The sequence below is a fragment of the Seriola lalandi genome, unplaced genomic scaffold, assembly GCF_002814215.2.
Source record: "Seriola lalandi dorsalis isolate HSWRI2012SDOR001 ecotype SW California unplaced genomic scaffold, Sedor1 jcf7180002054399, whole genome shotgun sequence".
In the NCBI taxonomy this organism is placed as follows: Eukaryota; Metazoa; Chordata; class Actinopteri; order Carangiformes; family Carangidae; genus Seriola; species Seriola lalandi.
In genome coordinates, this window is record NW_019524952.1 from 515,653 (window position 1) to 538,187 (window position 22,535).

Sequence of the window (22,535 nt, forward strand, 5' to 3'; positions counted from 1 at the left end):
TATGATGTAAGGGAATGGTATGGACCATAATGATATATACTGTATACTGTATAGTTTTCACCATACTAATGACAGATTTATATGACTGTTTTCGGGACTGAAATTAAACTATGGACATTTTAGTTCTCTGTGAGCTGGATAGCAGTGATCTTTGGTAGGGTTGCACGGTATACCGGTACCAGTATAGTACCGCGATACTAGAGTTTTGAAAACGGTACTATACCAGCATTTAAAAACAAACGGTACTTTCATTTTATTTTATTGAATGCAAATGAATTTGTAAATTGGAGCCTGTCTCTTTAAGCACAGCGAGGCCAGCGAGTGTGACGTAGTTGCCCGAGCGGATGTAAGCCGCCTCCCACGCGCACTTAGACTGAGGAGGAGAGAGAAACGACAAGTCGCGTCTTAGACAGACGGAGCGGGTTGAAGAAAATACAGTAGATAGAGATGGCAGCTGCAGAAAAGCCCGAACTTGTGGTCAAAATGGGGGCCCGAAGTACGGTGTGGAAATATTTCGGGTTCAAACCGAACGATAAAGGCGAGCCACTGAACCCAGAGGCACCGCAGTGCAAGCGGTGCTACAAAGTGTGTCTCGCAAAAGGAGGCAACACTTCAAACCTGCCAAAACATTTAAAGGACAACCATGCGGACTTGTTCCGAAACTTCAGTCAAGAACGACAGGTGATAATGTTGTTCACCAGTTCACTGCACTGTAATGTCAATGAAAGAAGTACAAAGCCCCTCCCAGCCCAGTAGTAAACCTACAGTAGCCTGCATACAGAGAGCTAAAACATGTCCATGGTTAATAAATACATTAAAAAATATATTTTTAAAAATGTAATTACATTCTTTAAATATTTAAATAACCCATTAAGGCAATACATAATATAATGAAATATTTTTAACAAAAAGTATCGAAAAGTATCGAAGTCCATATTGGTATCGGTTTCGAAACAGAAATTTGGTATCGTGACAACCCTAATCTTTGGTCTCACTTGCTGAGTTCAACTTAGAATCTGCATTAAAGCTGTTGGCAGAAAGAAAAAATGCAAATAATTTTCTGTCCTCATTTTTGCTTTCAGGCTGATTGTGTGGAGCTCTGGCTTCAGTTCTTAGATTACAGTCCAGTCTAAGAATGTTGGACCTGAGCACGAATGATCCGAGGGATTCAGGAGTGAAGCAGCTCTCTGCTGGACTACGGAGTCCACAATGCAGACTCAAAACTCTCAGGTCAGTTCAGATTGTGCAATGTTGTAACTATGACATTGCATGCTTATTTATTAATTTATCATATAAAAAATAATGATATTTTCTTTTTTTCTTTAGGCTGAGTTGCTGTGGTCTGTCAGAGAAAAGCCGTGGTGTTCTGGCTCCAGTTATCAGCTCTGAGTCCTCTTGTCTGAAAGTTAGAACAAGTGTTCTAAGTAACAATGACCTGCGTGTTGCAGGAGTGATACTGCTCTCTGGTGGACTGGGAAGCCCTCGCTGTCGACTTAAAACTCTCAGGTCAGGATTCCTTAAACTGAATAAGTGACCATTAATCTATGTTTAAGAATAGACACCTTAACAGTATAAGATTTTAATGTGATTTTCAAACCGTGTCAGTTCAACTCAGTTACTTGTCATACATCTTCCAGCTCTTTCTGGTTCATGAGGCACTGGAAATGGGATATACCTCCAGTGTGTTCTCTGTGGGCCCTGGAATCTCGTCACAGTTGTATGTGTTTGGTTTGCCAACACACACAGATGTCCGGGGGGCATCCAAATCAGATGCCCAAACTGCCTAAATAGTCAGTTTAGGCAGTTTTTTATACAATAATGGTCCAAAACTGCCTTTATTGCTGCTTTGTATATTTTATACACACTGCATCAACCACACCAGGCCTGCTCATAAGTCATTGTTGGCCATTATATTATGTGAAAGCCAAATATTTTCTCACAGTCTGAATACAACTCTTAAACTAGTTAAATAAAGATAAAAGCTAATTCTGTCAGCAGTTTTTATCCAAGTTACACTGTTTCCTTAGATTTTACTGTGACACAAATAATGTAATAGAATATTAAGATTAGTTAATATGTAAGATTAGATTAGATTAGATTAGATTAGATTAGATTAACTTTATTTATCCCACAACTGGGAAATTCATTTACCACAGCAGAAAATAAACATCTATAGAATAAAACATCTATGGAAATATACAACAAAAATATACCAAATATACACTAATAAATACAATATACACAATACACACGATATGTACATGAAAAAGTGCCAGTTTGCACATGGTCAGGAAGAGCAGGAGTTGTGGAGTCTGACAGCTGCTGGAATGAAGGACCTGCGGAACCTCTCCTTCTTACAGCGAGGATGTAAAAGTCTGCTGCTGAAGAAGCTACTCAGAGACCCTACAGTGTCATGCAGAGGGTGAGAGGTATTGTTCATGATGGATGTCAGCTTAGCTAACATCCTCTTGTCACCTACTTCCTCAATGGAGTCTAGGGGGCAGCCCAGGACAGAGCTCGCTTTCCGGATCAGTTTGTTGAGCCTCTGCCTATCCCTGTCAGTGCTGCCCCCTCTCCAGCAGACCACAGTGAAGTAGATGGCTGAGGCCACCACAGAGTCATAGAAGGTCCTGAGGAGAGCCCCACACACGCCAAAGGACCTCAGTCTCCTCAGCAGGGGAAGGCGACTCTGACCCTTCTTATAGAGAGCGTGGGTGTTGGTGGACCAGTCCAGTTTGTTGTTCAGGTGAACCCCCAGGAACTTGTAGCATGTAGTAAACATGTTTTGTGTGTTTGTAGTCTGTCAGGCTATCAAGTAACAGTGGAAGGCTGTGCTTCTCTGGCCTCAGCTCTGAGCTCCAACCCCTTCTATCTGAGGGAACTGGACCTGAGCTACAATCATCCAGGAGACTCAGGAGTGATGCTGCTCTCCTTTAGACTTGAGGACCCACTCTGCAGACTGGAAAATCTCAGGTATGGAGATCCTTACTGTAATACAGAGAAAACACCCAAAGAGGCATCAGCCCAGGCAACCGTGCTAAGTAATGCTGTTAGCCTGTCATTTTTTTAAATGTTTTAATGGTGGATTTGATTGATTTTTTTAAATGTTATATGTAGGGAAGGTTGTGTAATCATTTGGCAAAAAATCATAGTTATAAATAGACCTAAAGAGACAAAGTTGTCTGTGAAAATAAGGTAGAGACATCTGCCTAGTTATTGACTGGATATTTTTTTGTCCTGGACAGCATATCTTTCCTCCATTTTAGAAATACTATTAATACTGTTGCTAATGCTTCTGTAATGAAAGAGGATATGTTCTGACACTGTGTACCCCTCACTTCAGGATGGACAATAAAGGACTACAGAGGCTGAAAACAGATCTGAGGAAGTGTAAGTAGTTGCTTTAATTTCTGAAAGCCCCTGCTCAAAATGGTGACATCATTCATTCTTACTGTTTCAATAAAGTATATGATTGCTTATGCTATAAGTAAAATATGGATCTTTGGTAACATCTATTGACAGACACAAGAAAAATGCAAATTGACTTCAAACTACTGTCTATTCTGACTGATATAGCAACTAAACAATAAGATGCACGTCATAACAAAATTTCCTTCAGCATTTTTTAGTGGAGATGTCTCTGGATAGCGTTTCTGGTAACGTCACACACTGTAAAAAAAATCTGTAATTTAACAGAATTTTTACTGTATATTTTACAGATTTTCCTGTATTTTTAAAAATACATTAAAATATTAATAAAATTACAAAAATAAACTGTGATTTTACATGTGAAATCTAAAATAACATGAAAACACCGTAACTGTAAATAAACATAAAATTTCATTTTTTTAAAAAGAAAATTAATTTTTTTTTTCACATAAAAATACTGTTACAATAAATTTGCAATTCTATCGTAATTTCACAAGTATTTCTTTATTTAACAGATTAAACTGTTAAATTCAAGTTTAATACTGTAAAAAGATTGTAAAATGAGATAAAATTACTGACCATTAACTGTAAAAGAAGTATTTGTTCTGTAATTTTATTGAGATTTGTTTGTTAATTTACAAAAATCTTGTGTAATTACAGAAGTTTTCACAACAAAAATGTTGAATAAATGTGTTTTTGCCAATGTACACTGAAAAAAATGAACTCGAGCAGCAGTAAATGTAGCATAATTAAACCTGTGATATTAACATTACAATATAAAGTTTGCATCTTTACATGAATATATCTTGTTTTTAAGTTCAAAAGCTTTGTTCAAAACAGGAGACATTGTGATTTTTTTCCTTAACAAGATGTATTTACCTAATCCCGGGCAATCTTCTTACATACAGCCCCACAACAAAGAGCAAGTTCCAGAATATTCCTCTTGCAGGAACACACTTAGGCGACGTACAAGCAGAAGACGTTACACGTGAAGCGGGGAGAAAAGAGGAGCAAAGAGGAGTGCATGGAGCACAGGACTGAACTTGAAGGTAAGTGTAGCCCTGTATAAAATCATTCATAGTATATAAATAGTTGTATTAAAAGGACACACATTCATAATACTAAGACTGGTTAAAAAGTCTATGTATTGGATAAAATGTATAAATATCATATGTACAGTTTAATAAGTTAAGCTATTTACAGTTAAAAGGTAAAATGAATATAAAAAGGTCTGTTATTCAAAATAAAAGGAAAGTTTGTTTGATCTGAAAGTAAACAAATGTAATCAGCCGTGCAACCTAACCTATCACCCATTTTATGTCAGTCATGTTATTCCTGTATTGTCATTGGATCTGAACAAACTAGCAGCCAATCCAAGCCCCTTCTTTTGGTTAGGAGCGGGACCAAGTAGTGCTGAGTAGAGTTGGGAACACTAGATGAGGGACAGACGTATTGCTGTCCGGAGAACGGGGAGAAAGGTTTCGCGTGTGGAGAACATTTAAGTTTTTATCATCCGGGTCGACTAATCGTGGTCCTGATATTAACTTATGTGTTATTTACAAAAGGTAAATAAGAGTGTGTGCCTTGCTTTCCGTGCTGTAACTAACTGTTGTAGTGTAAAAAGACATGATGTGTAACGCCACTTAGCGGCCTGCTAGTTAGCCTAGCCTATCATGTTAATGTGCCTTGATATCGTACTGTTTAGCGTAGCATTGTAATGCTTTCCAGTCAAAACGGGTTAACATTAATTCACCTAGAAGTATTGTTTGGTATCGTGGCTCAACTGAGTTAATATGTTTAAAGGAGATGGATGCTGTGGAGAGAGACAGGTTGGAGTGGTTTTCCCGGTCTTCCCAGTGGACGGTCCCTGCTGTTTTCTTCATGTTATTCTTCGCTTCTGTATACTAACTGCTCAAACTATGACTGCCATTGCCCCCCTGTGACTGCCATCACCCTGTTTCCCCTGCTATCCCTCACTAACAACTCCTGTTGGATCCTTGAGTAATAACTGAACTGGTATGCACGTGTTTTTTGTTTCTGCTCATTTCTGAGTGAAGTGGCCATATAAGTTTTAGGTCTCACCGCACCCCAGCTTCAAGAATCAGGCCTGCAACAGGGTTAATACTCATATTTGCTGGTGTATGGTTAAAGAGTGACTGTGTGTGTGTGTGTGTGTGTGTGTGTGTGTGTGTGTGTGGGGCCTACAGGTATGTTAATTGTGATTCTGTTAATTATAATTCATGCAAACTGTGGTTTGTGGAACAGGTATTTAAAAGGTGACTAATTTTCTGTTAAAAAGTTATTTGAAAGGTAACACAATTTCTGCTAAAAAGGTATTTGAAAGGTAACTAAGTTTTGTCAAAAGGGTATTTGAAAGGTAACTAATGTTGTTTACCGGAAATTAAAAGGTATGTTTGTTAGCTTAAAGGTGTAAGAACACAGGTGTTTAAAAAAAAAAGAGTAAAAAGAAAAGGTCTAAAAGTACAGATACCAGAGATATAATTGTGTACATTTTATAACCTCTCGTGTAGTTTTCAATATATTTTATGTCCACAAACCCAGGTTACCAAATTTTATTTTATCTTATTTCTTTTATAAATAAATACCTATTAGGGAGTATTGCATTTAAAACAACAGTTGTGTGGTGTCCTTATTAATTTGGTAGAACGGAACTATCATATATACCAGTTCAATAACGAACTCAGGCCCTGTCCCATTGTACTCCACCATTCCAGATAAATTTACATAGCTACATGGGACTAGGGTTACATAAGAAATACATTAGCAAAGTAGTTAGTAAGATACTGGCCTTTTGTTTTCGTTTTGTGGAAAAAAGATAAAAACGAGGCTTTTCAAATGAAGATGACGGTAGCAATTGCTTTATGCTAGTGGCACATGTCACTTGAGAATAACATTAACCAGTGGCTATTAAAAAGTTGCTTCCAATTTGAAGCTAATGTTAACACGTTATTATAAACTAACAGCTTCGTTTTAAATTGCAGATTTGGTTGGCATGGGTCTATAAACTCAGTGCTAAAGCTAAATTGAATTTAAGCTAACTTTGGTGCGTGGCTAAATAGCTATCCCGCCAGGTGTAAGCCTGGAGTGCATCATACATTTGGTCGTGTGTGTCCGCAGCTAATCTTGCATACTACTGACCTCATCGGCCCAATATTTTTGTGCATATGTAGGTCTCTATCCTCAAAGTCCTCCTGTGGTTGCGGTGTATCACAAATTTTGATAAAACTATATCTTTGACTTTTGTCTTTTCAGCAGCTTTTGCTATTTAACAATATAATAGCGTTACACATAGCTAAAAACATTTCTGGCAATCGGCTAGCCTAAAAATAAGTTTCAACGAGTCTGTTACAGGCCACTCTCAGTGTTTTGCTTCCTGTCTTGGTCTTGTTTGTGTGGTGATTGTCGGCCCCGCCCTAATGTGTTTCACCTGTGTTCAATCACCCTTGCCTCCCTCGTCTATATAGTCTTTGTGCTTCCCTTTGTCTGTGTTGGTTCGTCTGTTTAGTTCAGGGTTTGTTCATGCCGTCTGTTCATGTCTGCTATTCTTGCTAATAAACCTGTCTGAACCGTTCTCCCAAGAGTTGGCTGCATTTGGATCCTACTTACCCCTCAAACTTGTGACAATTTTGGCTTTTGTCATGGCTCAAAAACGGTCACCTATCACCTATCATGAACCGGAGCATCTGCAGATTAACTCCATGTTATGATTCACTAAAGTCAGCCACAATAAGTGAGAAATTACTTCAATGCAGTAATTCTAGCCCGACCATTGCAACTTAAGTGCAACTTTCAACAGTGATGAGAAGGAAAGAGATGGTTCTCTCCTTAGCAACTCATATCATCAGCTCCAGAAAAAGGATGTGTGCAATTTAGAATGCTGAGAAAAAGAAAAAAACATCCTCAGGATGCGCTCTGATGAGGTATATCATTTGTGTATTTATGGTGACGAGTTGGTTACATCACATGATGTGAAAGACATGCCTTGCCATATACTCTATGTATGTATTTAGTTTACATATTTTATCGTATGTCAGACTTATGGGATATATATGGCAAAATATGTAAACTACACACATAGTGGAGCTTATATGTTCATGTATGTCAGGCACTTACATTCTTGTAGATATTGGATACGGATAGAGTTAAGCACAAAAAGCACACCGAAGTGCACAACTTAAAACTTCATTGATAGACAGTGCAATGGCATGTTTTTTTTTTAAATACAAAAAACATCATGTATTGTATTTCACACACGCAGTTTAAAGTTTTAGAACACAGAAAATTGAAGTAACTGATTTACATTTATGTACTTTTCTACATCTTCCCGATTTTGTGGCATCCTCCATGCATGTTTAAACCCACCATTACTTGCCATTGCCCATCAGTTCATCAACGATAAAACCTAATTATTTTAGAAAGAAATTTTGAAGTTAGTAAAAGTTTTCTGGTGAAGTTAAGTTAAAAATGTATGTTAACATATAATAATTATAATAGCTTTTTTAAATATGGGCTAATTATCTGCAGTGTTTTGTTTGCACTGGTCAATTTGTATCTGGGAAATTGTATCCTTAACAGATTAATCTAAATCTGAAGTCAAACTTGATTCAAGTGTATACACTCTAGGTTAATTATAGAAAGGAATGTGGGCAAATGTTCTGTTACTTAAAAGAATAATTATCTGCTATGGTTTTGGTTTCTTGCATTGGTCAGTTGCTAACTATCACATTGTGTTTTTTGTCAAGGTGATTCTCTCTAGTCAAGTACAGTACTGGATTAAGGTACGTACAAGCACTACAACACTATTGCTTATAATGGGTCACTTAGCTCATGGACCAGAAAAAAAGTTGGTATTATTTGGGTTACATTTGTCCCATGTTTTTTTTTGGCATTTTACTGAACAGATTGACATGGTAGCCCTGTCAAAAAGTGTTGGCATATACCGGGCTGAATAGTGACAACTCTGCCCTAAGAAAATTGTTTTTTTTTAAAATTATCTGTGTAAGCAAACAGTACTATCCTTACCTGATGAAGGCTGTGAAATAAAAGCTATACTTATCCGATTACCTTATTAAAAGTAGCCAAAATTAAGCTTAGTTTATTCTTTCAGTTCTACAGTACTCTCCTAAACAGTCATATGCTCTTGAACATTTGTATGCCTCAGAACAATGTGCCTCAGCAATATCCTCTGTAATATTTGACTGATCTATATACTTATGTGTAATATGTGCCTTAACCTCACTCTAAGAATGTGCTGTGTTTTGGAGATCTGTGTGATGCTAATGTTCTATACACATGTTTTTGTGCGTCTCATTCTCTAAAGACACAATTGACAGTTGATTTTTTATCTTAACATGAACTCCATGATGTAGTTCTTGTATCTCAGTAGAGCAACACAAATGAATGTTTCCTTGAGTTGTGGGCATTCCAGGTTTTGGAGCAGTAGGGTTAATTGGCATCTAAACAGGGAAGAAATTCACTATGATCTTGCCTTAATCTGGGTTGGTTAAAGTACTAGTTTGGGTTGTTTACGTGGGGTGGTGTGAGGTAGTCATGCATAGCCAGTGAATTACCTGCAGTAGATTCATATCAGTTAGGAGAGGCACCAAGGAACATGCACAGCAGCTCATCACTCAGCTATTGTGCTTGTGCTCTTTGCTCCATCTCTAAACTAGCATTGCACTGATCTGAATCTACTGCAGGTTACACACTGACTATGGATGCATATCTCACCCCAAATCAAATACCTGAACTAACACTTGAAGGTTGTAAATGATTGATCAGCTAAATTAACAAGTTTTGTAACTTCTTTATTTTTGAGGATAGATGGACAAGCGGACAGAGAAGGGAATGGCACTTAACGGAAGCCAAGCTCCTGACCCTAACCTGGCACCACATAGGTGACAAATCTCCCAGCTGAGTCCAATCCTAACATCCCCCAGAGAGACCACAGAATTGCTCATCCTTTAGGGTCCGGACATACTTGGATCTAGCATCTGGCTTTTATGGGATGGATTTGCAAGATCTGTAACTTTGTTGCCCCAGAAACAAATGAACTTTTGAGGCACTACAAGTTAAGGCACAACCACAGCGAATTTGTTCCTTGTTTACATCCTGATTGCCCCTGCTCCTTCAAAACCTGGAGTGCGCTAAATTCACATTTGTCAAGGAAACATTCAGCTAACAAATCAGCACGAGAAGTTATTTGTTTCACTTATGAACTTTGCTGTGCTTGTTTGTCAACTGAGAAGGATTACTTCTTCTAAAATCTTGGAGTTCATCTCAAGAAAAATGAAACTGTGAATTGCGTCTTTAGGGAGTGTGGTTTTTACACCAATGTCTATGGAACCTTTGCATCACACAGATCACGACAACACACAGCAAATTCTTTAAGTGACTTCCGGGCAGAAATTGTACATAAGTATATAGATCAGTCAAATATTACTGATGATATTTCTGAGGCACATTGTTCTGTGGCAAATGAATGTTCAGGAGCATATCACTGTTCAGAAGAGTATGAAACTGAAGAATTGAAAGAAGAAGAAATTGAACTGAAGTTAGGCCACCTTTTATTAAAATTGGAGAGCATATATAATGTGCCAAGCAAATGCATTACTGAAGTAGTATCGGAGCTCCAGTTTATATCCTCTTCAGTGTCAGGTCCTAGCATAAGAAAGGCTGTAAATTCATGTTTAAGGAAACATGACTGTGTACTTGATGACCTAGTTGTCTCTGATTTAGTCAAACAATTGTCTGGGTCAAACCTCTTCAGCACAGCTTTAAAAGCTCATGGTCCTCTTGCTACATCTTACAAAAGACAGGAGTTTTTTAAGAGGAATTTTCATGTGGTTGAACCTGTTGAATACATTCTGGACAAGAAGGAAGGTCGCACCTTGCAGTACGTTCCCCTTCTGGAATCACTGTCACAGATATTAAGTCTGAAAGACATCCAGGAGAAAGCTTTCAACTCTTCATACAACACTGATGAGGGTCTATATGAGTCATTTCATGATGGAACGCATTTTAAAGAAAATGCACTTTTATCCACTGAAGAAATAAGTCTTCCTCTTCTCCTGTACATTGATATGTACATTTTTAGGTGTGCAATCCCCTGGGAACTTTCTGAAAAAAACATAAGATTACTGCAGTGTATTGTGTATTGGCAAATGTTCCACCACAGTTTCGTGCTACATTGAAGTCAATTTATTTAGCTGTGCTTTGCAAGGCTGTGGATGTAAAGAAGTATGGTTATGAGGCAGGCACTTTATCCCTGTGTTTGGAAAGAAAATCAAGGGCACAATAGTTAGTGTAGTAGCTGACAATTTAGGTGCCCATTCAATTGGTGGCTTTTTAGAAAACTTTTCTGGATCTCACGTCTGCAGGTTTTGTTTGGGAGCGCTCTCGAACTTTCAGGAAAAAGAAGTAAGAACTGGATCCTTCCGAGCAAGAACAAAACAGGAACATTCTCTTCATGTACAAGCAGCCTCAGAAAGTCCCACTCTCACTCACTGCTTTGGTGTGAAAAGGCAGTGTGCTGTAACTAATAGATTAAAATATTTTCATGTTTTGTCAGGGTATCCACCTGACTTGCTCCACGACCTGTTTTAGGGAATAGTACCTCTGGAGTTGGCTTTGTGCCTCAATGTTCTGATTAAGAAAAAATACTTAACTTTATGTCAACTCAATAACCTAATCAGATAGTTTCCCTACAAATGGACTGACAAAGTTGACAGCCCACAGCCTGTCCCGCTGAACTTTGCCACCCGGAGGAGTGTAGGTGGCAACGCTCATGAAAATTGGACTTTACTGCTTCTGATCTCTCTTATCATTGGTTTCAAAGTGCCAGAGAGTGAACCAGCATGGCATCTTATAATGGAACTTAAGGACGTTGTTGAATTACTTGCTTCTCCATTTCACACTGATCACACAATTAGATACCTTGACACCAAGATATCAGAATACAGGTATAGATACATGCAGGTTTTTCCACAGGCAAAACTCCTGCCGAAGCATCATTTCCTTGAGCATTATCCATAACTAATCAAGGCTTTTGGACCGCTTTTAGCTATGTGGACAATGCGCTTTGAAGCGAAACATAGCTTTTTTAAGCGAGTCGTTCGACATACTAGCTGTTTTCGCAACATTCTACTGTCTTTTGCTGTGAAGCATCAGCTCATGCTAGCTTACCATCTGCATGGCACAGACATACTGAAACCTGCCCTCAGTGTCTCAAATATTTCCACGGTGTCTGTGGATGTCCTCAAGGAAAACATACAGGAAGCAGTGCAAAGAAAGTTTCCTGGAGAGACGTGTATTCAGGTAGCCAATACAGTGACCTGCCATGGCACCAGTCACTCGGTGGGAATGATCTTGCCCCATGGATGCACTGGAGGGCTTCCAGATTTCGTTGAATTAAGTCTAATCCTGATTTTGCATGGCCGGACTGTATTTGCTGTAAAGTGTCTACATTCATGGTAGAGTGAGCACCTTAGGGCTTTTGAATTGGAATCCACAAGACAAGTGACAGTCCTCGAGCAACAGGAATTAACAGACTCTTACCCTCTTGCAGCATACACTGTTGCAGGAAAACGATTTGACACCTTGAAGCGTCACATCCACATCCAAGATTAGGTAGTTAAAATACTGAATATATCAACATGTTTTCAATTGTTCCCGATTTGTATATTCATTGTCATTATTCAGTGTTTGGCTGGACCACAACAGTGATGTCAGCTGTAGAAATTCAAATGTCCATGACCATTTGAAGTTATACCAATGGTTTGCTGGTTGAGTGTCAGTCTCCCCATTGGCCATTGCTCTTTGAAAATGAATTGGTGCAAACAGTTTCTATTATGCCACCCCCCCCCCCACTAGCATCTTGAAAAAGTGATCCATATCTTATTCCTATTTTTTAAAGTGATAGTTGGTTGTTATCCTTATAGTCGTATTTTATAGTCATTGTGAGTATAACATACCTTCGAAGTAGTTATTGAGTGGTGGAGCAATTTGCATCGAAATGAATTATGGCTGAATACATAGCTGTTCTTACATTTACTTACACTGAAATATCACTTCTGGTTAATGTGACAGTCTGTAAAGTCCATTATTTACCAATTAATGCCTCCTGTTCTATGTGCTGGTTACTGCACTTTAACATTACATTTTTTACATATATCTTTTGTAATAGGATGTAATTTGATTCTTTACATGCCTAAATTCAAAATAACAAAGGTCTGTTTTTTCCTACTGCAGAATCATCAACATGTCTGCCAGACTTGGTGTCATACTGCAGGAAGAAATCTGCAAGCTTTCCTTGCCCTCGGGAATCCCTTAGACTGTGGAGGAATTGAAGCATACTGTACAAGAGACATTTGCAATCGAACAAGATTTTAATGGTCAGTTTTTTACTCTCCTTGAAACTAACGAAATAAAGGACAAAGACACTGTCAAGGTGGTTCTTGCTAAGCCAGTGATCACATTGACACTTGAGGATGCATTGAATGCTAAACAGTCCTAAGAGAGCTTTGATAGCAGCTGTGCTGAGGAAGATGTTGGTCCAGTTCCACTGTGTTTAGTGATACCATAATTCTGTCTTCTCCAGTGAGCGCTTCCTCCCTTCATTTTGTGCCTTGGCCAGCTCAGTTTGAGATACCTACCTTCTCCTTTGACACAGAACTTGTTCTACAAGCTGCAAATGAAGCTTACAAAGAGGACGGAACCCTACTCACCAATCCTGCAGTAAAATCTGACATCCTGAACAAATTAGCAGAGTTCATCTTTGTCTACACAGCCAATCCTTCACAAGCCCGAAGGGAGCAGGTCGCTGAGGCCCTGGTTACGAAGCATCCGTGTTTGAGGGACCCAGTGTCCTTCAATGGTTTATATAATTGGCACAACAGCCTGAAGTACAAGTTGGGCACAACGTTAACTGTCTGAAGAGGAAAGCAGTTGCAGATAGAACTCCAGCAAAAGGCTTGAAAAAGGCAAAGAAATCTGAGGTTAACTACCTCCCATCAGGTGAAACTGATGCAACCCTTGAACAGGAGAGAGTGGAGCTTCTGTATGAGTACAAGAAGAGATATAACAAGCTCATCAATGAGAAAATGGCCAAAACATTCTCACTGCGTCGAAATGATGTAATCCTCAAGAAACCACCTGTGATTGACCTCAAAACTCGATGGCCTGCCCTGTTTGAGCTTTCCCAGGTATGTTTATCTTGTGTTGTGAGAATAAAGTAAAAAATACACTTACCTGATCACCTGTTTCAGAAAATGAGCAGTATTCTTACCTGATGGAGCTGTGAGGGGGAAAATGTTATGTCTATCTGATTACCTGTGTAGCGTTAAGCCATATTTTAGGATTTACTCTCGTTGAAATGGGGCACCAGTCCTCTAGGAAGACAACAATGAATTACTTCATTGCCAAATTTATCAATCTCATATCGGAAGCCATGACTTCTCGATTCAATGGATCTCCAGTCTCTACGTCAAAAGAATACAACAGGACAACAACTGGATGTGAGTAAAGGAGTTTATTTAACTAAACTACTATCTACAGAGTAAATGCAAGGTATATTTATCATAAAGATGAAAATAATAATGAAATGAGCAGTGTGATGAGTTGGCAATGGTGGGAGAGAATATGTTATGGCTATACACTATGGCTATACAGCTAATGACACTACATCTACGAATTAGGTTTGATGATTAAATATTGCTATATTTCAACATCAACCCAGTCATGAGCAGAGTGTTAAGACCGGCCTACTGTGAGTTGCGCTGTAGCTGAAAACCTTCGGCTGGAAGCCAGGTGGCTGTGGTTGCCGTGGTAACCCTGGAGACGCAGGATCTAGGTGGATTCTCCTGGAGGTTGTGTCCCGTTATCACGATGACGGATTCTGCCGGTGTCTCAGCGGTTCAGCTCTGGTGGAGTTTGCCAGGAGACTTTCTGTCTCGGGCACTCTAGATTTCTGCTCGGCTTCTCTGCAGGCGGTCGTGCAGATGTTATCTGCTGGTGTCTCTTGCGGGTTGATGCGAAATAAACTCTTAATGCTCTTCACTTTGGTTGGATAACTTTAGAGGAGACTGGCGTTGACCAGATGACTCTAAAGTTGTCAAAATCTTCAAAAAAGGAAAACTTGATGTTGACTAAAAGTTACAAAATTACTCTGAGGCACTTCTGTTGCTTTGGTTCAGTTGGTCTTGACTTGGCTTATAAAAATAAAAGATCGCACATGTAAATAAAAATCATGTTACCTGGAGCAAAGAAAAATAAAAGACGTGAAAAGTGCAAAAATGACTAATGAAGGGATATGTTATGTTTACTACTGTATGCTTTGTATGATTAAAAAGGCAAATCAGCCTTAAACTGATGATTATGATTGTTTATGAACATTGTGACATGTGAACATTAAACATTGTGACCCTGATTGCCGTTTGAGATTGCAGAATGATGTACAGGGACTGACAAGAAAGTACAAGTATGACATGTTTAGATAACAGGTTCAGGTCAGAGTGGTGTGAGGAGAGAAGAGGCGGAGTGACCCTGTTACACAGAGAATGTGTGTATAAGAATGAATGTCTGAAACAAGAAAGTACTGCATGCTGCTTAGACAGGCGAGACGAGAGCAGGGTGGTCCAGAGCTCTGTAAGCAATCTCAAACTTATATGCTTGACTATACTTTTAATAAATTAGACGTGTTGAACTTTATCTGTTGTCCTGCATACTTCATCAAACGAATGCGCGAGTCCTGTTTGGTTATACGTATATGGATCTGGACTCAACACTAACAGCCATGAGTTTATGACTAGCAGCTTAGAGCTAAGAGTTTACATGGCTACAGAGCCGGGACTCAGAGCTTTGAGCAAAGTTCTCAGCTTCTAGTTTCTGCATCGTTTCTCGACTCTCGCATCTTCTTGTCGTCTTGGTTTCTCTGATTTTCTTTCTCTCCTGGTTTCTGGATTCTGAAATGATTTTCGAGGCTTCTGACCCTCAGGGCTTTTGACCTGATTTAGGCTTAGGCCTGGAATCGGCTTCTGATCTGACTTAGGCCTTGTGTGAATTGTTCACGACTGTTTTATCCCCTGGGGGCTGGCGCATGTTTCAGGGGCGTCACCCATCTTCCCCTGTGTTTCCACTTGGAGAATAGAGTAATTTTCCACTGAACTTTGGGATAATTTAAATCTAGAGTTTACTTATAAACTTGCACATCCGTCTTCCACCATGACCACAAAACATTAAATGAAATAACATAAAACTACTTGCACTAATAACGGCAGAGAGGAGTAATAAGAGTGTTGATTTCATATTACATCCTTCAAACCTGGAATTAATTATGATACACGTGGTTAATTGATCAAACAACAATATAAACCTTTCCCAAAGCTAATGGTCTATACATATGGATTACACAGCAGTTCTTCGACTGTAATAATAATAATATGCACATTCTGGATGTCATGTAGTGTGTTACCTTGTGTGAAGGATGCTGACAGTATGGTCACATGAAGGACATTGTCTTAAAATCTACATGTTACATTTCAAACATTCTATGGGATAGAAGTTTGGGATTAAACTATTGCATAGGAACATCTCATGAGTTAGAGAACAGTTAGATATTTAATTTTACATTCATCCTTTGATCTGTGTCTGTGAAGAGTGTTCTGTTGGTCACTACCCAGGATTGGAATGTGGGTTGTAGTTTATGACTCTTATCTAGAGAGGGGCAGAGGAAGGGAGGTTAGTGTGTGTGTGTGCGTGTGTGTGTGTGTGTTCATGCATGGCACAGACAGGCCAGGATTCACACCTTAGAGTTAATCAGTCCTTTTCTTGTTACTTGTCCTATACAAGAAACAATCAAATATCATTAGACAGAGTCTTATTGTTACCACCTGGAGATTTTGCCTATATTCTCCAGTTGTCTGGTGTCCATTGGTTAATCCTCTGGAGCTGGCCCTTTGACCTTTGGTCTGGTTCTGTGTCATTCGGACATGCTAATAGCATGGTCTGTTTGTGGAAGAGGGGTCCTTTGTCTCTGTTTCCTATCAATCTGATAGTTTGATGGTGGAAAGAGTCGCAAAGTGTCAATTGTGGGTCCGTAACTCTGCATGTCCTTATAATGAACTTCCTTAATGGCTTGTGACTGATGCCAGGCCACGTATGTACGCTACACCTGTGTAATAGCAAGCGCTCCATTGTTAGATAGTGCACTCACGATTCAGTTCAAGCTGAATACCAGGTGTATTTTTCTCTTGCCCTGTCTCTTTCTAATTGTTTTCTTTCTGTATCTTGTGATGTTTTTCTTCATCTCACTCTTGGTCTTTCTCACAGATTGAGAAGGAATTCCGTAGGATCACACTGAAGCCATTACAGTCCACATTCCTGGGGAAGTTGGACCAATATACGCCCAAACTGTTGTGCCTGTACAGGAGGAAGGGGGGAGCCACTGGGAAGAAACTTGATGAGAGCCTTGACATGTTAAATGAGGTATGTACTTACAACAGTGTAGAAGTTAGTTTTATGTATCAAAATTGCACTGTACTCTCTGTACCTATTTTATACTTTTGTAGGACCACAGCATTGAGTTCTGAAGAGAAGTTGTAATCAGAGGCCTCATTCTCTACCTTGGTGAGAAGACGGAGGATTTAATCAAAGACTACCAAGTAAAGAAAATATACCTTTGCCCTGTCTGTGTATATTGTATATATATATATATACTGTGTATACAATATTGTGCAAGCTAGGCTGATTGCTGAATTGTATCATGTATACACATTTCTACTCAAGTATTATCAAATTATTAAAAAGGAATACAGGTTAGCAGATCAGCAATTATAATTTTGGGAAAATTAATATATAGAATATAGTAGCATGTACTATATAACAGCTGCAAATTAGCACAATTTTTAAATGTATGTATTCACAAAACAGGATTGGTTATATACATTTTAGATTCTGCCTATATTCACTAACATGTGGGCAAAATACATATTATTGATAAACCCAACTCCCTTGATGCGTATCTGTCATACTTAAACCTCTAAAGAGAAATTAAATAAAGTTTCGCCATTAAAGTTGCACCTTGCTTTCTCATCTAAACTGTCATAATAGAAATTTATAGAATTATCAAGTTTTTAACATACTATTGCCTGTTCACTATCCCAAATATACAATACTTACCTCTTATCCAATGCTGCAATACTAAAGAAAAACCACAAAATATCAATCTCATCTTCTGTATCAAGGTAGAGCAAAGTTAACTATATGCATCCTTCCAATTACTACCTTAGAGTTGGTTTTATTTTCTCTACTGTATTTCGCAGGTTTTAGATGATGATGATGTCACAGCCATCCAAGAGGACCTTACTACATTTGTCCTCAACATCTTTGTGGTCAGCAAAGCCAGGGATGACAGTCTCAACAAGCAAGCTGGAATAGCCATCGAGGGAGCAGAGGTCCTTTTTGGTATTCCTGATGTGGCACATGCTTGTACTTACCTGATGGGTCTTATCTATGCCATGGAACTGAGCTACCCTAAGAAACTGAAATACACCTTTGAGGTTTTTCAGAAGATCTTCCTAGAGCTAGAGGATGTGAACAACAAGATGTCCTCCATGGTTCATGATATGAATGTCAGATTACATTCCTAAAAGCCATACAGACTTGGTTGAAGGCAGAGGGTTTTAGTGAACCCCCTCCTGTCAAGGTTTACAGTTGTGGTGTTTACACTGCAGTGTCGCAGGTTCTCCCAATGCACTTTCTCAGGTTCTCGAAGTCTCGATGTGCACTTTCTCAGGTTACACTGATCTGTTTTGATGCTGGTGTTTGCTTATTTGGGGAATGTATTGTATGTATTGTATTATAGTGTAAATTCCATCAGTTCTCTGTACTTTTAATGCCACAAAATTCGGCCCTGGTCAGCTCAGACGAATCCTTGTCACCTAGGTTTTATTACGGGGTTGTTGTTAATTTAAGGTTGTAAGAGCATTTTAAGGAACTCATGGTCCTCATGATCCTATACAATGTGGATGTATTGTATTCATAATTCAAAATAAGACCTTACTTCAAGTTGTACATTGGTTGAACTGCATTTCAGAAACTTTTGAAATACAAGTTAAATATTTATACCCGATGGTTGACTCATGGGTGTTGTTCAGAGTACATACTGTTGCTCAGTTGGCAGACAGGGTCTGGCCTTGTCCATTTATACATGTGTTCAACACTTCAGCTACATGGCAGCATATTAATGGATGTAATGAATGGATTGTTGTAGAATTTAGCAAACACATTCATGATGTTTAGTCAATAAATCCATTAAATTTAGTGACTTTATGGCTTTCTACGAGCACATTCATATTTTCTACACTGTGAACCATGTCAATTTTGTCAGTTTATCTCAATACCAATATGTCAGTTTTCAGTAGTACATTAATGCTTTTCAAAGGAAGATTCCTCTTGGTTGTGGTGACCTTATGTCCTTTCTCTAGTACCATCCTCATGCCAAACTTTTGACTTGTACACAACATATCTTTATGTAATGCATGGAGTGCTACGTTATTTGCTGAGTGTACCCTTCTAATAAAATAACCAATTATTTGAATTGCTTACTAGAAAATGTGAGTAAATGTAACTTTAAAACAACACTAGCACATTTGGAAAAACTATGTAGATCCCACTTCAAGTAAGGAAAATCAAATTAAAGAAATTAAGTAAGTTTCAATTAAAAATGCATATTTGTAACTCAAGAAATTAAGTAGATAAAACACTCGAAAATACACCGGGAAAATTGCTAAAATTAAGTAGACTTTACTTGCAAATAAATTTTTTATGTTCAAAAAATTAAGTTGTTTATACAAAGACTAGCTTTGCTTGATCTACGTAATAATCTGATGCAAAAAATTGCCTCAATTCTTTTAAGTAGATCATGCAGGATATTTTTATCAGTGTATAACATGTATAAGCAAAAGTAACCTGTCAAAATATAGTTAATATAGTTATAGTTTCAGATTTTTTCCCTATTATATAAGCTTATATTTATGGTAAAGTCAATGTTTGGAAAACGGGTTTTAATAAATATATGCATTTTAAATCCCGCTTCTTTCTCCTCTTTGAAGTGACATCGCCTGTGTAGTGGCTGATGGTGCCTGATTTTGCATGCCAGGACATACTGTATTTCAGGCCAAAGTGTCATATTTACCTTTGTTAAGTTATACTGTTTGTTTGTTGATGATTATAATGTTATGGCTGTTTGACCAGTTTTAAAAGATGTACTCCCGTTGCATTTGTGGAATATCTATTCAGTCAGTAAATGCATATGTTGTGCTGTCCAGCAGGCTGAGCCAAATATGTCCAGTGGTCCTCAACTGAATCCTTGACATTATTACTTTTCTAGGTAAGATACTGTATACAACTCTAGAAAAAGTAAATGATGATTACATTGAGAATAAATAAATACATTTTTAAAACTTTAAAAGCCATTTAAAAGCTACTGTTTCTAAAGTTTCTGTATTCTCTCGGCACATTTCTGGTGAGTAATTCCATACAAACACAAATTCATACACACTTCCAGTAAATGTTGACTTAAGTGTTATGCACAGAACTGCAAAGCACGGTATTCCCACCTTGAACAGGCTGTGTAAAAAGGGGCTTAACATTAACACTAGTTAGATGCGTGGATCCGCATTAACCTTGGCGGATCGGGCGGGTTGAGCCCAAAAAATGAACATTTTGATTAATTTGTCATTTGGAAAATTAATGTATTTTTGCCTTATTTTACAGTATTTTTCTGGCTGCCGGAATATTACCCTTTTTTAAAGTTTTTTTTTTTACAGTGCAGGAAATAATAAAATTTTTATGAAATATAGTATTAGGCAAGTTCCCTGCTCCTTTAAAATGTGTGAACTGAACTAAAGTTGTATAGTTAGTTCAGAGTTGTCACATATATTGTTAAATAATAACTCTTGGAATAGGAGATCCTTCCAGTCAGCAAGCTGTGCCAGGGCCTGCGAAGCAGAGGGAACCACGTCCTCACTGGCCAAAAGGGGGACACCAGCAGAAGTCTGTGGCCCTGTTGAAGGACTCTCTGAAGTGTAGGAGAACCAGCAGGAAGGCATGAACTAGGCTCTGCGGCCAGGTGTTTGCCGGCACATCTTGACTCAGAGAATTGGTCCTCACCATCAAGGAGAACCAGAGGTGGCAGTGGGTTGATGCTTCTGAGGCAAAGAGTTCCACATCTGCCCTGCTGAAGAGATTACCCACAAGCTTGTCAGCCATGGGGCTGTGAGGAGGTACTGCCATGATACCCAGAGCCTACTGTGCCTGTGCCACTTAGTGTCCGAGTGGAGGCTGTTCAGCCACCTTTGCAGAGGGTGCAGAAATAGTAAGCCCATGGTTGAGGCCACTACCTGTTTGCCAGAGAGTCCTCCTCTGGATATATGGCAACAATCTGCTCTTTTGAAAGAGGGGAAGGAGCTGGATAGTGTTGTCCACAAGCTGATTGGATGGACAGGCAGTCAGACCAATGAAGATCGTGCTTTGAGAGGGAGTCAGTGAGCTCTTCTTGAAATTCACCTTGAGACCCAGCAGGGCCACAAGAGAAAGAGAAGGAGATGGGCCCCCCAAAATCTGAATGGTGAAGCCAGGTCAGCCAGTCGGCCAGGTATGGTAGGATTTTCATGCCCTGTGACAGCAGGAGCAAGAAAGCCGCCACACCTGGTGAAACCCTGTGGGGAGAGGGAGAGACTGAATGGATGCACCCTGAACTGAACACAACTGCTTTGTAAGGCAAAACGTAAAAACTGCCTGTGGCGAGGTGCAATGGAAACATGAAAGTAAGCATCCTTCAAGCCAATGGATGTAAACCATTCCCCTTGGGCAACAGTTCAAAGCACGGCTGTTGTGTTCAACATAACAATGGCAGGACCTGAAACCCACTGGTCTCTTTCTTTAGAAGAAAATAAGTTGAGTAGAACCCCCTGGGATGCGACAAGGGATGTACTGGTTTTTTTATGCCAGGAGGGAGGATAACTCCTGGTCCAGGGCTAAAGCCTTTAACGTTTCACTGACTATGATCAGTTTTACCTGGCTGAAAGCTGGGGCTGGCACTGGAATTAGAGTTTGTACCCATGGTACCCCTTACATATTCTTCTGAAAGGGGAACATTAAAGGCAGCGGGGGGCGGCCTGTGTATGAAAAAGGTGTCGTTGGGTCTGGTGGCATGTCCAACTGCAGACAAGCAAGGGCCATACTGATGACAATCCTGGTAGAGCTGACTCCTGTGGCATCCAGGGAGTGAGAGCCCGACTCCGAGGCTCTTCCATATCATCATGAAGTAGGGTGGCTGTAGCGACCACTGACACGATGGTGTCCTCAGGCAACAACTCAGGCATGGGTGAACAGGTGTCTCTGCATCCTCTCTTTCAATACCAGGATGGAGGGTCAGGAGAAGAGACTTCATTTGTGCCAATTTGGCTGATAGGTGCTCCAACTGAGAAGATAACCCTGATCCTTACCTTTCTCAGATTTTGCCTTCTTTCTGAAGTGGGCAGCTGCGATCGCCTCAACCCATGTAACCTTGGAATGGGTAGGTTGACCTGGAGGCAACTGGTATGTCATGGGGAGACTCCCCGCTGAGCAATTGCTCCACCCCTGCCAAGCTGTCAGCCTGCAATTCCCGCGGCATGAAGCTGCAATACATGCAAAGGTGCTCTTAGAGGCCCTCCCTCAGGTGCTTGAGACCAAGACCAGGGGTGCAAAGATCATGGCCATCATCTGCCTGAAGAGGGGCAGTTCAGTAATTAGGTGTCAACATTAGGGTTGCACGGTATACCGGCACCAGTATAGTACCGCGATACTAGAGTTTTGAAAACGGTACTATACCAGCATTTAAAAACAAACGGTACTTTCATTTTATTTTATTGAATGCAAATGAATTTGTAAATTTGAGCCTGTCTCTTTAAGCACAGCGAGGCCAGCGAGTGTGACATAGTTGCCCGAGCGGATGTAAGCCGCCTCCCACGCGCACTTAGACTGAGGAGGAGAGAGAAACGACAAGTCGCGTCTTAGACAGACGGAGCGGGTTGAAGAAAATA

The 22,535-nt window shown here is 39.5% G+C and overlaps 1 protein-coding gene across 1 annotated transcript; it reads left to right on the forward strand.

Annotated features, from left to right (window-relative positions):
• The first annotated feature begins 160 nt into the window (after window positions 1–160).
• LOC111657419 (ribonuclease inhibitor-like) lies at window positions 161–19,045 on the forward strand. The gene is made up of 12 exons (XM_087174941.1): window positions 161–681; window positions 1,083–1,230; window positions 1,327–1,506; window positions 2,800–2,973; window positions 3,344–3,390; window positions 4,338–4,478; window positions 8,193–8,228; window positions 12,700–12,842; window positions 13,049–13,652; window positions 16,777–16,932; window positions 17,016–17,108; window positions 17,769–19,045. The coding sequence occupies exons 2-6, from the start codon at window positions 1,136–1,138 to the stop codon at window positions 4,388–4,390; spliced, it is 549 nt and encodes a 182-aa protein (XP_087031067.1). The 5' UTR covers window positions 161–681; window positions 1,083–1,135; the 3' UTR covers window positions 4,391–4,478; window positions 8,193–8,228; window positions 12,700–12,842; window positions 13,049–13,652; window positions 16,777–16,932; window positions 17,016–17,108; window positions 17,769–19,045.
• The last annotated feature ends 3,490 nt before the right edge of the window (window positions 19,046–22,535 follow it).

Coding starts and splice junctions, on each gene's coding strand:
- LOC111657419 (XM_087174941.1), top strand. CDS start 1,136: ATGTTGGACCTGAGCACGAATGATCCGAGGGATTCAGGAGTGAAGCAG. Junction 1,507..2,799: donor TGTCGACTTAAAACTCTCAG/GTCAGGATTCCT, acceptor GTGTGTTTGTAG/TCTGTCAGGCTATCAAGTAA. Junction 3,391..4,337: donor GAAAACAGATCTGAGGAAGT/GTAAGTAGTTGC, acceptor TCTTACATACAG/CCCCACAACAAAGAGCAAGT.